Source organism: Pelophylax lessonae, assembly GCF_965119305.1.
Source record: "Pelophylax lessonae genome assembly, chromosome: 8".
NCBI classification, from domain to species: Eukaryota; Metazoa; Chordata; class Amphibia; order Anura; family Ranidae; genus Pelophylax; species Pelophylax lessonae.
The window spans coordinates 145,791,826-145,809,689 of record NC_138775.1 but is presented as its reverse complement, the minus strand read 5'-3'; the positions used below and the strand labels follow the sequence as shown (position 1 = coordinate 145,809,689).

General features: G+C 43.3%; 1 protein-coding gene across 1 annotated transcript in view; it reads right to left on the bottom strand.

Moving 5' to 3' along the window:
• The window catches only part of ATF6 (activating transcription factor 6), a 222,536-nt gene extending 204,903 nt beyond the window's left edge, over positions 1-17,633 (bottom strand). The window contains exons 1-2 of the mRNA XM_082265424.1: positions 17,419-17,633; positions 1,669-1,748 (exon numbers count right to left, since the gene is read on the bottom strand). Coding sequence (XP_082121550.1) covers positions 1,669-1,748; positions 17,419-17,518 — 180 coding nt within the window. The 5' untranslated portion in view covers positions 17,519-17,633. The remainder of the gene's footprint in view (positions 1-1,668; positions 1,749-17,418) is intronic.
• Between the last annotated feature and the right edge of the window lie 231 nt (positions 17,634-17,864).

The following is a 17,864-nucleotide window of genomic DNA, read 5'->3' as shown; positions in this document are numbered from 1 at the left end:
CTGGTAACACCATGACATGCGGCTCCCACTGACTTGCATGCAGGACACATCATATGCACCTCTGGGTCTGCTGATTTTCATTGCAGTGCAGTGCTGTGCATAGCGCATTCATCATAGAGGTCCCTAGCGCTGTCTGGCCACTGCATGCTTAGTAAGGGATCCTGTCTTTCCAAGATCTGTTGCTGTGCCTGGCCTGGAGCTTACACAGTAAGGGGCTGTTGTGATAAAGCACAGTACTGCGCATGCTCCGGCTGGCCACAGCACCAGATCTCAGAAAAACAGGGGCCCCTACTGCACGTTCCAGCCAGGCAGAGCCATCAGGCCCTACTACCCTTGTAATGGCTGGGCACAATGCAAGCAAACCAACTGCTGTGTACAGGGCACACTCCCATATAATCTGAAAAAGGCATCAAAACATATGGATTGGGGGCCAGAAAAAAAAATAAATAAAAATTGTGGTAGCATTTTAGCTGGAGCAAAATCATGGTAAAGTACCCAATTTACACAAATGATTTCATAGAGAGTTAGAAAAAAAAAAAAAAGAAGGAGGAAGCCGAAGGACTGGAAGAGACTATATAAAAACATATAGTCAGTCTGGATGACTGGTTTATTCTACTCACGTCTATTAGAAGCGGTTATTGAATGCTTCAAGGCGTGTCAGGGTTAGTGTTTGCACTGCAGGGGGCTGTGGCTTCACCCTCCAGCTGGTACATCATTACTGTGTCCTGTAATGACATAGCAGCCGTCAAACACCCAAAAGTATCAGCAGCAGTTCTCGCAGCGCTGCAAAAAAGCAAACCTCTGACTCCTCCACCTCTGAGTACGGTATTTAATTTTTTTCCTTTACAGGCTTCCGCTACATTTTTTTTTATCCTAGTGACAAAATCTCTATATTGAATGCAGCTCTAAAACAACTAAAGAATATGCTTCTGCAGAAGCTTACATATGAACCATCAATTTTTTGCACAGTTGGTAAGAGAAAATTATCAGATGCCTTACACATTTAAAAATGGCAGTTTTAGAGACTATGCGGACTCCATTTGCTCTTTTGGAAGACAGAATAAGAATATGTTCCCAATCCTTTTGGGATTGTGGACTGTCACAGAAGTCAGATTAACGGATTTCAGAGGACAGCATACAGGACAGGTCCCTTAAGAACCACTGTAAGCTTTAGTGGCAGAGGCAGGCAGATAATTTATTACTGGGGCTGGAGGTCTCCCAAAAGAGCACTGAAAACCTAGTTTAAAGAAGAAAAAAAAAAAAAAAGAGAAGAAAAATAAAAAGATCCAAGCAAAGTTTTAACTTTACAGGGTTTTTGATTCCATACCAGTGAAAATCATCTGCTGTATTTGGGATTGCAGAAGCGGAGCTGAAAACAGTAATCAGCTGTAGTAAAATGAGAAGGATTTTCTAATCATTAGCAATTTAAATCCACAATTAATTAGTAACAGACAGGTAAAGAATATTTCTATAAAAAGAAATGGAACAGACCTTAGCAAATCACACAAGGCCCCTATTTTGCCTTAAAAGTTGTAAATGAAAACCTTTACTAAATTATTCTGTGAAAATATAAAATTTGGCTCCTCAAGAGATATAGCTTATACCTAGTTGGAATTCACCGGCCCCGAATGCTTCACTCATTTATCCAGTTTAAGATTATATACTTACAAAGATATTGCATTCCCCATCTTGAAACAAATCGTCATCAACATCAACTAAGTTGTTCAATTCATCAAAAAGTGAAGAACCTTATGGAAAAGGGGAGAAGAAAAAAAAAAAATAGGATTTAAATCATTCATGGACTCTGATAAGAAAAATGCATGCTATCCATTAGTCTAGGAGGCGACCACCCACACAGGACAGAAAGTGATGGAAAAATCTAATCGGTAGCTGTTCACCAAACTCTTCTAAAACGAGATCTCCCCCCGACTGAGATTTCCCCACTTAATGCTGTGCAAATCAAATATAGCAAAGACCTGATGGGCATTCAAAACTCTACCAAACAAAATAAACTTAAGATATTTTTTAAAAAGGTTTATAAATCTTACTATAAAATCGACAATCTTTATCTTACAAATAATAAATGCATTGCAAATGATTTCCAGAGCAGCGCAAGTAAGGAAAGAGTGCGTCTTCTATTTACCTGACTAAAATTAAATGTGGAGACAAATAATCTGGTCTTATGGGATATATATCAAAAAGGTAACTTCCAGTGTGAAAACATTTGCACCACCCTGGTCAAAAGCAAAATATTGTGTCTGTGAACTCCCCTCCCCATCCATTTACCATGTGGGTGAAATTACAGATATATTTCTAGATCTAAAAATATGAAAAAAGTATAAACAAATATTCATGTTCTGTGGTTACAAGACTTGGGGCTACTTAAAGTGAACCTTCACACTAAAAATGGGACTTTTGACCCGTAAAATAATTTCTCTGATGGTTATTGATGGACACAGCTCCTGATACTCATAACCATTGGGTTATACTGCCCCCTACAGGAGTAAGACACTAGGCAGAAAAGAATTCTGGCTGCACCCATGGGCAGTCCCAGGGGGTACATCTCTCTGCTATAGCCACTCAGTTTTGTTACAAGCAGTGTCAGGAGAATAATAGCTCCACAGAGGGGTGGGTGCTGTGTCCATCAATGAATATCAGAGAAATGGATTTTACAGTAAGTCGAAAATCCCATTTTCTCTTTTGTTCATTGACGGACACAGCTCCTAATATTCATAACCACTGGTACGTTCCAAAGCAGTGTTAAACATGAGGGGTGGGAACAAAAAAAAAAAAAAAGCCCAAGGCTAAAACATTAGCCAACCAAACAACTGGAGCCCACCTGAAAAAAAAAAAAAAAAAAAAAAACCCCACACCCCCCCCCTCAAAGAGGATCAGGTCCTCTTAAACAGAAGTCTGCAAAACCTTGGCCGAAAGAATCCGCAGATGCCAACACATCCACCTTATAAAACGTTGTAAAAGTGTGCACAGACGACCAGGTGGCCGCCTTGCAAGCCTGTGTCACTGACGCCTGATAACAGAAAGCCCAGGAGGCACTAAGCGTCCAAGTAAAGTGCGCCTTGACAGGGAAAGAAGGAACCTGACCCCTGATGGAATCGGCCTGAACCATTGTCTGATCCATCTGGAAATGGTCGCAGCGAACAACCCGTAAGCACAAAGAGTCGGACTTCATGAAAGACTCCGTAGCTGCCAGGTACACCCTAAATGCCCGGACCATATCCAAGGCAATTTCCTTTGAATGTTTAGCCAACACAATGTCTTCATTCAAATAAAATCAGAGACAACCTTTGGAAAGAATGACAGACCGGGGCGAAGAACCACCTTATCCCTGTGAATCACCATATAAGGTGGACGACAGGATAACACCGCCAGTTTCAACACCCTGCGTGCAGAGGTGATAGCCACTAAAAAGGCCAATTTCTGGCACAGCATAAGCAGGGAAATATCCTGAATATTTTCAAAGGGAGGCTTCTGCAGAGCTGAAAGCACCAAATTAGGATCTGAAGGTGGCAACGGAGCCAGCACTAGAGAAACCAAAATGTCGGACACCCTGAAGAAAGGTCGCACCAGGGAGTGTATGGCCAAAGGTCGTTGGAAGAAGACCGCCAAAGCCGACAACTAGTCCTTGATGGTACTCAAGGTCAATTTCTGTTCAACCCCCCGCTGAAGGGACGTCAAGAACAGAGCCACCGAGGAGGAGTGAGGAAGAACCCCAAGAGGCTCACACACTGCAATGTACCTCTTCCACATAAGATGGTAGATCTTCCTAGAGGTAGATTTCCTAGCTTTCAACAGTGTAGGAATCACTGACTCTGATAAACCTTCAGCACCTGGCGTTCAACAGCCAAGCCGTCAAAGCCAGCGACTGTAAAGCAGGATGGAAGATCAGTCAAGACTTGATTCTTGCAAGACCTTCTTTATTCTCATTACACTGTAATAAATAAAAAAAAAAAAAAAAAAAATGTATAATACATACATATTTTTTTTTATATTATATATATATATATATATATATATATATATATATATATATATATATATATATATATATATATATATATATATACACACATACACACACACACACACACACACACACTACAGACCAAAAGTTTGGACACACCTTCTCATTCAAAGAGTTTTCTTTATTTTCATGACTATGAATATTGTAGAGTCACACTTCAAGAGGTAGTCACCTGAAATGGTTTTCACTTCACAGGTGTGCCCTGTCAGGTTTAATAAGTGTGATTTCTTGCCTTATAAATGGGGTTGGGACCATCAGTTGTGTTGTGCAGAAGTCAGGTGGATACACAGCTGATAGTCCTACTGAATAGACTGTTATAATTTGTATTATGGCAAGAAAAAAGCAGCTAAGTACAGGAAAATGAGTGGCCATCATTACTTTAAGAAATGAAGGTCAGTCAGTCCAAAAAATTGGGAAAACTTTGAAAGTATCCCCAAGTGCAGTCACAAAAACCATCAAGCGCTACCATCAAGAAACTGGCTCACATGCGGACCGCCCCAGGAAAGGAAGACCAAGAGTCACCTCTGCTGCGGAGGATAAGTTCACTTGAGTCACCAGCCTCAGAAATCGCAGGTTAACAGCAGCTCAAATTAGAGACCAGGACAATGGCACACGGAGTTCTAGCAGCAGACACATCTCTAGAACAACTGTTAAGAGGAGACTGTGTGAATCAGGCCTTCATGGTAGAATATCTGCTAGGAAACCACTGCTAAAGAAAGGCAACAAGCAGAAGAGACTTGTTTGGGCTAAAGAACACAAGGAATGGACATTAGACCAGTGGAAATCTGTGCTTTGGTCTGAGGAGTCCAAATTTGAGATCTTTGGTTCCAACCACCGTGTCTTTGTGCGATGCAGAAAAGGTGAACGGATGGACTCTACATGCCTGGTTCCCACCGTGAAGCATGGAGGAGGAGGTGTGATGGTGTGGGGGTGCTTTGCTGGTGACACTGTTGGGGATTTATTCAAAATTGAAAGCATACTGAACCAGCATGGCTACCACAGCATCTTGCAGCGGCATGCTATTCCATCCGGTTTGCGTTTAGTTGGACCATCATTTATTTTTCAACAGGACAATGACCCCAAACACACCTCCAGGCTGTGTAAGGGCTATTTGACCAAGGAGAGTGATTGGGTGCTGCGCCAGATGACCTGGCCTCCACAGTCACCGGACCTGAACCCAATCGAGATGGTTTGGGGTGAGCTGGACCACAGAGTGAAGGCAAAAGAGCCAACAAGTGCTAAGCATCTCTGGGAACTCCTTCAAGACTGTTGGAAGACCATTTCAGGTGACTACCTCTTGAAGCTCATCAAGAGAATGCCAAGAGAGTGCAAAGCAGTAATCAAAGCAAAAGGTGGCTACTTTGAATAACCTAGTATATGACATATTTTCATTGGTTTCACACTTTTTTTGTTATGTATATAATTCCACATGTGTTAATTCATAGTTTTGATGCCTTCAGTGTGAATCTACAATTTTCATAGTCATGAAAATAAAGAAAACTCTTTGAATGAGAAGGTGGGTCCAAACTTTTGGTTTGTACTGTGTGTGTGTGTGTGTGTGTGTTTTTATATATATATATATATATATATATATATTATATATATATATATATATATATATATATATATATATATATATACACATACACACACACACAAACACACACATATTATATATATATTTTATACACACACACACACATTATAATAATATGTGTATATATGTGTGTAGATGTTTATACCCTTTGTATGAACATTTATTGTATTTATAGATCTTCTTTGCTTGTGGATTTTACTATACTTTTACTTACTATTAAAAAAAAAAAAAACAAACAGACTAATTAGTTTGGGTTCTTAATACTTGTTGATGCTGACTTTTAGTTTTGTAAAGGCCACGCAAAATTTTATTTTTTTTAAACACCTATAAAAATGGCAATGGGTACTCCATTGCCTAGGCAAAATTCCTCGAAAGGCAGGAATAGTGGGATCAACCTGCTTTCTCAAAAGCAAGGTGGATTTATTTTTTGGAGTAAACAAGGAGGGGGGGGGGGGGATAAACACACTGGAGTAAAATGTGGTCATCCAAATGGATAGAGGCATCAAACACCTACTGCATTTTAAATCTGGTTAATTTTGAACACCAGGGTTCTAGGCATGATAAGTATTATCTATGTTCTCCATGAATTATAAAACACGTACATGGGAAAAAACTGAGGCAGAAACAGATGCCTCAAAGAAAAAAAAAAAAACTTACATTACATAATCAACTTTTTCCCCAAGTTTGATTTGTTTAGGCCAAACATATACACTTCCCACAGAATATACATTTTTTGCAACATTGTGTATAGGGGAAAAAAAAAAAAAAAGTTACATCGAAGCTGACAAATTATAAAGATGTGTAAGAACGCTAGTCACATGGCCTCTGCAGAAATGTCAATAGTATACCCAATCCATCTAGTATAATTGTGCAGACAGTGCACAGCCTTTAAAGGAGCAGAAGAAGGTTTAGATCAGGACAGCATATCTCTTTACTGGTTCAGTCCTACAGCTACAATATGCAGGAAAGAAAATAATGGCTCTCTCACCCCAAGGTATAAGACTTCAGGGTGAAATCACACAGGAACTCAGAGCTGTGAGTGCTTTACAGTTCTTTGTTGACAACTGCAGTGGGGGCACATGGCTCCTTTTTTTGAACAAACTTTATATGTGAAGTGTACTAAATGTACACTGCATTCATAGCGCTGTACAGCAGCGAGATGTGCTTTGGTGCTGTACACCTTGTGCTGCAATAAAATGCAGCATGTGCGCAGCTTTAGGCTGCATTGCAGTGTGAAAAGGACACATAGTAAACAATGGTTACAGTTTTACAATGCAGTAAAAACATCCAACACTGCAATATGCCTGAATATAGCCTTAGGCCTATATAGAATGGAAACCCCATTAACAGAAAAATATCCATTGATTTGGTAGAAATCCAGTGTTCCCCTAACTTTTTTTGTTGCACTGAAATCCCAACTGGTATTGTCAGCTCTGACAATACCCCCAACCCCCTCTCTGACTACTTATGCATACTAGGGTTCGACCGATTATCGGCAAAGCCGATATATCGAGGGTCGATCTGCACTTTCCCCGATATATCGGAATCAGCTTCCAAGGTGACCGATATTTCGGGAAAGTGCTTGTACAGGAGTGATGCCTGCAGCTAGAGGCACCACCCCGGTACCGGCATCCATAGCCGACGGTCGGCTGTCTAGTAATGACAACCGATGCGGCTGAGAAGTCGCTCGGCTGTCATTATAAGGAGCTGGAGGGGACGCCCACCTCCCTCTGCGGCTCACCCGGGTCTCCCGTCCCACCTGGAGACCCAGGCAACCAGCCTGCACGGCCGCCGAAGACCCGATCAAAGCCGCATTCAGCTATGATCGGTTCTCCATGCAAAAACCCGGAAGTGATGTCATGACATCACTTCTAGGTACTGGTGCCAGATTCAGAAAAATGACAGCATTCAAAACAGCCAAACTTGGCATTTTGAATGCTTTTAAGTGCAGAGGAGGGGTTTGGGGTCTTTTAGACCCCCAGATCACTCCACAAGAGTACCTGTCAAAGAAAAAAAAAAATAAAATAATTGGCCCATACCGATATGCATTGACCAAAATATCGGTAACGAAAAACCGATATCGGTCGATCACTAATGCATACATTGATTTATTTACCAGTAAACAAATTCTGCAGTCTTGATTACCAAAAGCCAACCTACACACCGTGTGCAGGTAGGGGGGCATAACAGAAATGTAATTCTGGGGGACATGCTGGCATCAAAGGAACTGATCTTCCAACAGCCGCCCCGGAAGAATTTAAACAAGCCTGACGATGGTGTCACAGGGAGAAATAAAAGCGGATTTTTGCTACAGAAACAAGGTTTACAAAAAAAATAAAAAAAGGACATGCTAAAGAAAAAAAGTTCTACAGTAATAAAACACGAAAAATGTCCAGGTGGTGAAAACTTTTTTTTATAGGAACTTTAAAAAGAACACCAACAAATTAGCTGGCCATATACTTTTAGTTTTAACAACTGTATTGCAGTGGCAATGAGAATTTTGCACATAAAACTACATGTATTACATGTAAAGTGGGGCCCAACCTAACTAGTAAAAAGCTGCAGGCAGGCAACTCTTTATTGAAGAGGCATGATATGTAATGAAACGTCCCTGCCTACCCAGTATTCTTTTGAGTGTGCACTGAGCTGCCCATGCCCAGCTCAGCCCGCATTCCTGGCACACTCTGGCTGTACCAGATTGACTGACTCCCATGTGCATGAGAGATGCCATTCCCCCACCAGCCATTTAAGAGGCTGAAAACCCAGTGCCCGGAAGTAGCCGAGAAGAGCATGACTGCAGCCAGTGAGGGAAGTAACTGCTGCATTGATGGAAGGTGGAGGTGTGTATTTGAGGGTTTAGTTCCCCTTTAACCACTTCCTTACCGGGCCAATTCTGGCACTCAACTCCTATATCATTTTTTATGCTAGAAAATTACTCAGAGCCCTCAAACATTATATATGTTTTTTTTTTTTTTTTTTGCTTTTGTTTTTTTAGCAGAGACCCTAGGGAATAAACTGGCAGTTGTTGCCCTTTTTTGTCACATGGTATTGGGGGAGGGGGGGATACAAAACACTAAAGTTAGCCCAATTGTTCTGTAGATACCCAATATGTCGCGTTTTAAAACTGCGAACACTCGTGGATTGGCGCCAAACTTCAGTCTCCATAGGCAAAGTTTTACATTTTTTTTTACAGGTAACCGGTTACAGAGGAGGTCTTTGGCTAGAATTATTGTTCTGGCTCTAACGTTCACGGCAATACCTCACTTGGTGTGGATTGAATGCAGTTTACATATGTGTTCACTTCTGTGTGCAAGCATGTGAGGGCGGAGGCACTTTACATTTTTTTTTTTTCTTTACACTTTATTACCATTACAAGGAATGTAAACATCCCTTGTAATGGGAATAGTGCATGACCAGTCCTCTTTATGGAGAGATCTGGGGTCAATAGTACCTCAAATCTCTCCTACAGGCTGGAAAGCCTGAGATAAAAAAAAAAACAAACACGATCTTGGCTTTCCAGCCGAGATCACGGCAGCATTTACAACTGCAAGGTTGGGCTTGATGTCATAATGTTGCGTCGGGGCCTCCGACAGTCACAGAGACTGCCGAGGACCATTTGGTCCTTGGTATGATCTATGATGTACTTGCCGCCGGTGGATTCCTTAACCGGCTCGCCCCTCCCGCTGCCTGTAAGAACAATCAAGTAGTTGATCAGCTGCTATTGATTGATTGATTTCATGGTGAAGGGAATCGCTGGCTAAAAAACAATTTATATCCAAATGATGCCTGTAGCTGCAGCCATCATTCAGATATCCCCACTCAAAGCCCAGGACGTTATATGACGTACCGTGGTATGGAAGAGGCTAAAAATTCACAAATTACCAAATGTATATGTTACATTTGAACTTTAGTTCCCCTTTAAGTCACTTTGAACAGGGAGGCTTTTTATTACAGAAGAGAAAAGCGGAGCATTTTGACAACGGGGGACACAGCCAGGGCAGGAGCATTGTAACAGGATGAAATAGTTTATCAGCACTGCTGCAAAATTCTGTCTAGCTGCTACCGATCAGAACACTGAAAGATAGGAATCTCTATTTTATTTCTGGGATATAAATGCAATACCAATTTTAAATCCAGGAGTGGATATCAGTGGTCAAATCACTGAATAAAACTCAGAACTAATTAGCAGCGTTGTATATTACAAGAGTGAGCTGAACGGTCAGGGCAGAATCTTCTCTGCCAGATAAATGGCTTTGGATGCTCTCTATTAGCAATTCAACAACATTGCTGTAATACTGTTAGCCCCCGTTCACACTAAGGCGACCTGGTCGCCTCACAGGTCGCTTTCCATAGGGAAGCTGTGGACCCGTTCTAATAGGAGCGACACAAGTCGCTCCGACTTAGAAAAAGGGTCCGGAGCTTCTTTGGGGCGACCCGGAGGCGACCGCCATAGACTTCAATGTTATGAAGTCCGTGGCGGCCGCTCCGAGGTCGCGGCGCACTGCTCGCACCGCGACCTCGGAGGTCGCCCCTCTAAGTCGGATCGCCCCTATGTGAACGGGGCCTTAGTGCTGCAACTAAGGATTATTTATCGGTGCTGATACTGTGCATTTGCACCCGTGCAAATGCTCTGATACTAAAACGGATACCTTTTTTTTTTGCGATTCCATTGACTTCTGTTAAATGAATTCGCAAGCCACAATGACATCAGGAGGTCCAAATCGCACTGATCTGTGGCTTCGAAATCACGCTGAAGTAGTGCAATTTCAAAGCCACAGAAGAACTGTTCTTCAGAACTATAAAGAAACTGTAATCATGTTTCATTAGTCTTAAAAAACTGTCACAACATTAAAAATAGGTATCGTTGATTGATATTGGGGAGTACTTGAGAAAAAGGATCAGGACTCGTACTTCCTCTTCTGGGGTGCCCTGTCAGTGCTTCTTGCTCCTCCTGTCTTCAGAGTGCCCCTATAGCAAGCCGTAAAGTATAATAATAGTTCCCCTATAGCAAGGTAAAAAATAAATAAATACTTCGGCCTTTAGAATCACTGCAAATCACTTCCTTCTCCTTGCCGGGACTATATGTCCCATGAGCCATTGCTCCTCACACATTCACAAGCTTACTGACGACACTTATGGAGGATGTGTGCTGCATTGTGTATTCTGATATGTAAACAAATAATGCATTCTGTATGCAGGCCAACTAACTAATAGATAATGAAAATAGTTGACAACTATTTTCAAAAAATATTAGTCGTTTCAGCACTAGATAGATACTGTACTGCTGTGCTAAACAAAAACTAAAAAAAAAAAAAAAAAAAAAAAGTCTGCTACAAACTTGAAAGTTTGGAAGATGTGATTTAATGAGCAATTTTGTAGCAAATTCCATTAATGCCTGGACGCTTTGTGCATCTCCCCTGAACATATCTTTCTTTCTGGCAGAAAAAAAAAAAACTTGACGCTTTTAACTGCAGGTAACGTGTTTTCAAGTGCTTGGGCATGAATTCATTTAATTGGCCAAAATAAGAATTTATTCTGGATATTGAAACTAATTACTGCACAAGGGCTAAACGTACCCAGTGTTTCTGCCAAATCACGCAGCTCCTGGACGCGCTGGCCGTGTGTGGACTTTTACCCCTTTCACTAACATTTACACCAGCATGAAGCGCAATTATTGAGGTAGAATTAGAGGCAAAATGTATTTTTAAGTTCTGGACAGAGTGGAGATGGTTTAGAACAACTACTCATTTTTTATTGCTGTCTGTGCCCCCGTTAGAGACATTAACCACTTGCCTACAGGGCACTTTCACCCCCTTCCTGCCCAGGCCAATTTTCAGCATTCAGTGCTGTCGCACTTTGAATGACAATTGCGCGGCCATGCTACACTGTACTCATATGACATTTTTATTGTTTTTTTTTCACACAAATAGAGCTTTCTTTTGGTGGTATTTAATCACCGCTGGGTTTTTTTATTTCTTACAAAAAAAAAAAAAAAAAAGACAGAAAATTTTGAAAAAAAAAAAACGTTTTTCTTATTTTCTGTGAGTAAATTTTGAAAATAAATAATTTTTCTCCTTCACTGATGTGCGCTGATGAGGCAGCACTGATGGGCACTGATGAGGCGGCACTGATATACCGCACTGATGGCACTGACAGGCGGCACCATCAGTGCCCACAATCAGTGCCCATAGTGCTCCCAGTCAGTGCCTAGATGAGCAGGCACTGACTGACAGCACTATGGGCACTGATGGCGGGCACTGATGGCAGGCAGTAATTGGCACTTTATTTACATTTTGTGTAATCAGGGCACTGATGATCAGTGCCCTGATTACTTGTCTCCCCTAAGAGGAGGAGCCACTGATCGGCTCTCCTCGCCTCACACACTGACAGTGTGAGGCGAGGAGAGTCGAATAACGGCACTTCCTCATTTACATGTGACCGGCTGTGTAAATGTGTAAATGCATGGATCATCGGTCACAACACAATGCAACAGTGATGTGCAGGGAAAAAAAGAAAAAAAAAAAAAAAAAAAACACAACATGATGCATTTTTTCTGCAGCTTGACCCACCTCACCGCAGCTCAGTTGTGGTGCAGAAACTTTGACAAACTGTCATTTTGTGACACTTCGGCCAAGTAAAAAAATGTGATGCACTGAAATAGCACATCACACCATCCATCACCGCTGCCGATACACAACAGTCACCAGCTTGTGGTGTAAATGAAATCTAAAAAAAAAACAAAACAAAAAAAAAAAAAAACACAAACAGCACAGGGATGATCTCATCACTTTGTTGCTCTTCTTTCTTCTCCTATCATCATGCTTCCGCTCAGCATATGAACGGATTGTCTATTGTATTGTTCCTTCCACTCACACTCAAGCCCTATTGTACAGGGACTGCAGAAGGCTATATTCACACAGGCCGGCGAGGATCAGTGGATTCTTGCAGGCAGATCGAAATGCTGCATTCACTTGGGGGTGAATGCACCCTAATACCGGGTCAAATTCAGATACATTATAACTAAGGCCAAACCCCCCCCCTCCCCCCATTTTGGATAGAGTACAGAGGGTTATAACCCCTGTCATTTTTTTTTTCTCACTGTTGCTCTCAACAGACTCGCCATGACAAAATGAAGCATGCATCCCCTAAAGCTGGGTACAAGTCAGCCAAAAATGTTTGGTTTGGCAGGAACCACCGTGCCCGTGTGTACAGCTCCTCACAAGAAGTGGTCCCGCAACCAGCTTCTGTCGAATGAGCATGCTGGAAAACCAGCATCCAATCAGCACTCGCACATGAGTGTGTTCTGGCACTCCCCAGTCAAAACGCAATAGCTCAGCGGGGGAGATCAACATTGGATCTGTTATTGGCCATACACACTATAAGATTTTCTGAAGACTTTTTCCTTTCGATTTACCAAAATCATATAATATGAGGTCAAACCTAAACACTTTCAATTTGTATGCAATCTGGCAGGACCTTGCACTACATAGAAAAGGTAAATCTGAAGGAAAAAGTCTTCAGAAAATCTTATGGTGTGTATGGCCCTTAAGTATAGTGATCTGTAAGTTTTTGTTCTTTCAGCCCACTAGGAAAAAAAAAAAAAAAAAAAAAAAAAAAACACTTACAGTGTGTACCCAGCATTACCACAACAAAGATAGCAATAAAAACCTGAGACGTGTTCTAATCCTTCTCCACTCTTTCCAAATCTAAAATGCTGTTGTCTTGAGATCTATTTCAACTGATGTATAGAATATTGAATGGGCTGCAATAATTTGTGTCTCTTATATTTGTTTAAGTCCAGCGTTAAAAAATTACCAAGTGGTAAAATGTAATTGGTCATGCATCATTACACTACAATTTATGCTATGTTAGCATGCTATTGCACAGACAGGAAATACAAGTTTCTGACTTACGAACTCCTAGTAAACACCTCATTGATTTGAAGCTACAAGTAGGACAATGCTATCAAACTTAAAGAGGAAGGCCACCCCAGGGATATTCTCCTCCTGTCATGTCTGTTCTGTGCCACCATCTCCAAAAACCCTGCACATGTGCAAAACCTGCTGCACGCCCCTTCCAGATATTTGGGACCCGGCAAAGACCTGCGGCACGACAGCACACGTATGTGGTTCACACACATGCCGTTGGTTTCTGGTATCAGAGACCTTGCAGAGACCAGTGACATGTGTGCCTATGCATGGGAATCCCCTACAGAAGTGTAGACAACAACACCTGGTAGAGAGCGGCATCATGTTTGCTGATGCGTAAAATCTCATGGCACACACACACGTGCTCCCCAGTAAAACACTGACCTCTGAGACACGTGACTTGGACATCCCAGGAGGAAGTGGGTCCCTTTGGAATTCTCATTTAGGTTAAAGTGGGGTACACACTATAAGAAAATCGGTCGAAAGATTCTCAGATTTTCCTCGTTGTTTCACAGCAAATCAGAAACCAATGAATGAAAATTCTTCATAAAATTTGTAGGAAAATTCTCATACGGCAAACGCTTTTTCTGTTGTTTATTGTTTCTGATCATGTGCAGTCTCTCTTTTCTTTTACAAAAATCGTACGAAAACGGTACACATTAAACGAAAATCGTTTTTTTTCCCCTTACGAGAAAAAATTTGGAGTTTGTCCCTTCGTACGAAAATTCTGAACCGTCTGTAGAAAGTTCCGTACACACTATACGAAAATCGTACGAACATTCTTTGGACGAAAATGTTCGCCCGATTTTCTTATAGTGTGTACAAGCCTTAAGGAAGAAGTGCTGCGCTAAAAAATAAAAAAAGGTAAAAAACATTCTGAGAGGGATGAAACTTTCCAATCTCATTACACCAGCAACAGCCCTCGCCACCCCTCTGGAAAGAGATGTCACCGCCTCACCACCAGTTATAACCTTGCAATGTCACAAACCTGGACAGAGGCAGCGCAGCCCCCTTGGGCTGCATTCGCATCTGTGCGTTCTTGGAAGCATGCCTTCTGTACGTAGCCAAAACGCGCACGCAATAAGCTCTACGCCAAAAAAAAAAAGTGCTGGAGTTTCTCTTGTCAGGTGTAGGGCAGCCCAATCAAATGACTAGACTGCTCTGTGTGCTTTGAAAAACACACGTACAAAAAAAAAAAAAAAGTCACACAACGCGGCAGTGTGAAAGGGGCTTTAGTCCCGGTGTTCTATCAGAAAACCCTACCCCATCAGATTTCCCTACCTACGTCATTTCCAGTGCAGGCTCGTCATGCACCAGCTGTAGCCACGTCACACGTCCTACTGCGCATGCGCGGAATAGGTAGGGAATTTTGATAACATCGTAAGGGGGTGAGGCAAAAGTCCTACTGCGCATGAACAGGCACATGCGCACCAACGGATCGGGTAGCGGCATCTCTTATAACAAACATCCATCCGATATCCATTGCATACACAGCTGACAATGGGACAATCCTATTCCCTAATCCCTACCCACACGCCCACTGTCTAATTGTCGGGTCGGCGCAGTGTGGGGCATGGAGATCGGATTGTCAGGTCGCTGCAGTGTCGGGTCAGCGCAGGGTGGGCCATGGAGATCGGATGGATGTTTGTTATCAGAGATCCTGCTGCCCGACCCATTGGTGCGCATGCACACTAGGACTTTTGCCTGACCCTTAGGGCTCTTTCACACAGGCGATCAGTTTTTTGGCTCCGCAACGGTCCTTTTTTTTTTTTTCCACGGAGCGGATGAAACTTGTCTCATCCGCTCCGTATGTCCGCATATCATCCCATCCGTTTGCAGATGATATGATATACGGACATAATGTAGGTCTATGGGCATTGCGGATGTCAGTGGATGACACCGCTGACATCCGATTTTGCGTCCTTTCCGTTTTTTGAACGGAGGAAAAATAGGGTTCTGTTCCGTTCCAAAAAACAGAACAGGACTGAAAGGAAGAAAATCGGATGTCAGCGGTGTCATCCACTGACATCCACAATGCCATTGACTTACATTATGTCCATAAATCATCTGCAAAAAAATAGGATGATTTGCGGACATACGGAGCGCCGGTGTGAAAGGGCCCTTACGATGTTATCAAAATGCCCTACCTATTCTGCGCATGCGCAGTATGACTTGTGACACGGCTACAGCTGATTCATGATGAAGCCACAGCTGATCCGCAACCAGAAATGACAGAGGTATGGAATTCTGATAGGGTATGGTATTCTGACAGAACACCGGTTTACGCTGGTGCGAAGTGGGAAAACCCTGCGATTCAGTGCTGGTGTTCTGCCAAAAACTCTCCCAAAATTTCCAACCACGTCACTTCTGGTGACCAATTAGTCAGTTTTCACAGACCACCGGCGGCATATACACTACAGCACAGGATGAGTTGGCTGTTTTGACAGACAGAAGGAAAAAAAGTTGTCGATGCCTCTGAGGCGGCCATGTTGTTGGTTACTAGCGGGCGGAATAACAAATGTCCACTCATCATATCGTGTACACTGACGGTGTTCTGCGAAAACAGCCAACGGGTCAAAATCTCCAATTATTGCTGCAGGAAAGTCACTGGCAGCGACGTGGTTGAAGATTTTCAGAGTTGGAGTTTTTTCGGCAAAACACTGGTTCCCACGTCGCACACTGCTCCACACGTCGCACACTGCTCCACACGTCGCACACTGCTCCACACGTCGCACACTGCTCCACACGTCGCACACTGGTCCCCACGTCGCACACTGGTCCCCACGTCGCACACTGGTCCCCACGTCGCACACTGGTCCCCACGTCGCACACTGGTCCCCACGTCGCACACTGGTCCCCACGTCGCACACTGGTCCCCACGTCGCACACTGGTCCCCACGTCGCACACTGGTCCCCACGTCGCACACTGGTCCCCACGTCGCACACTGGTCCCCACACCGCACACTGGTCCCCACACCGCACACTGGTCCACACACCGCACACTGGTCCACACACCGCACACTGGTCCACACACCGCACACTGGTCCCCACATCGCACACTGGTCCCCACATCGCACACTGGTCCCCACATCGCACACTGGTCCACACATCGCACACTGGTCCACACATCGCACACTGGTCCACACATCGCACACTGGTCCACACACCGCACACTGGTCCCCACATCGTACACTGGTCCCCACATCACACACTGGTCCCCACATCACACACATCGCACACTGGTCCCCACATAGCACACTGGTCCCCACATAGCACACTGGTTCACACATCGCACTGACATCTGCAAACCGCTGGGGGTGTGAATGTAATGTAATGACATCCCTGGATCAGTTCGCAGATTTCAGTGCGAACTGTCAAATGGTGCAGGGATCGGATCGAAGACAAAAAAAAAGGGTCCTGTACCATTTTGATGCGATTTCTGCCATGCAGTTTGTATGGCTGAATTCACATAGCACAGACATCACATGTGATCTGCACAGCAATGCGGTGTGAATCACATGCAATGTCTGATCATACACGTGTGATTCCAGCCTCACACTTAAACATCACTTTAATTCACTGAGCATCTTTGTACCCTGCCACCACAAGTATAAATAAGCCCAAAGCGAGAGGACGCTGAGTTATCGGGGTGGGTGGAGGACCGCTTTAAAGATCCAGGTTATGTAAAAACTGTATGAGGATGGTAATATACACAGACAAGTCCTCCAATAGAATGACATGGGTCTCTATACCAGGCAGCCAGCATAGCTCACCTTCCCTCAGGTGACATCATTGAGGTTTATTATGCAATACAAAGTAACACAGCCACTGTCACCTCTCCCTATACTCACTCCACGCCAGATCATCCAGGGACTGGATTCCCGCCTGGCCACCTCCCGGCCCCGGTCCCTGGAATCCACCACACATCACATTCTGCACTTCCATGGCCATATCGTATGGTCTCCGCACCGTCCGCAATGTATTTCCGCACTGACTGACTGCTATATACACGTCTGCCTTCTCCAAGCAACATGAATGACTAGCTACGGCATCCGGGCTGGCTCAAAACACCTGCAACGCGCATGCGTGAGGGGAGTCACATGTGTGGAAGCGTGTTTAGTTCCATGTAAATAGTGAGAATTCTCCAGAACTCTGCCTGGCCTTGTGTACTCCTCTATGAACTCAGTGTACACGGGGAGGTGTGTGTTATACAAGGCTTTCTATACTATTAGCATAGCTTCCTCTGTCCTCCTCATATGTCCCTCTTTTTGGCATCCATATAGTTGTGTATAAAATG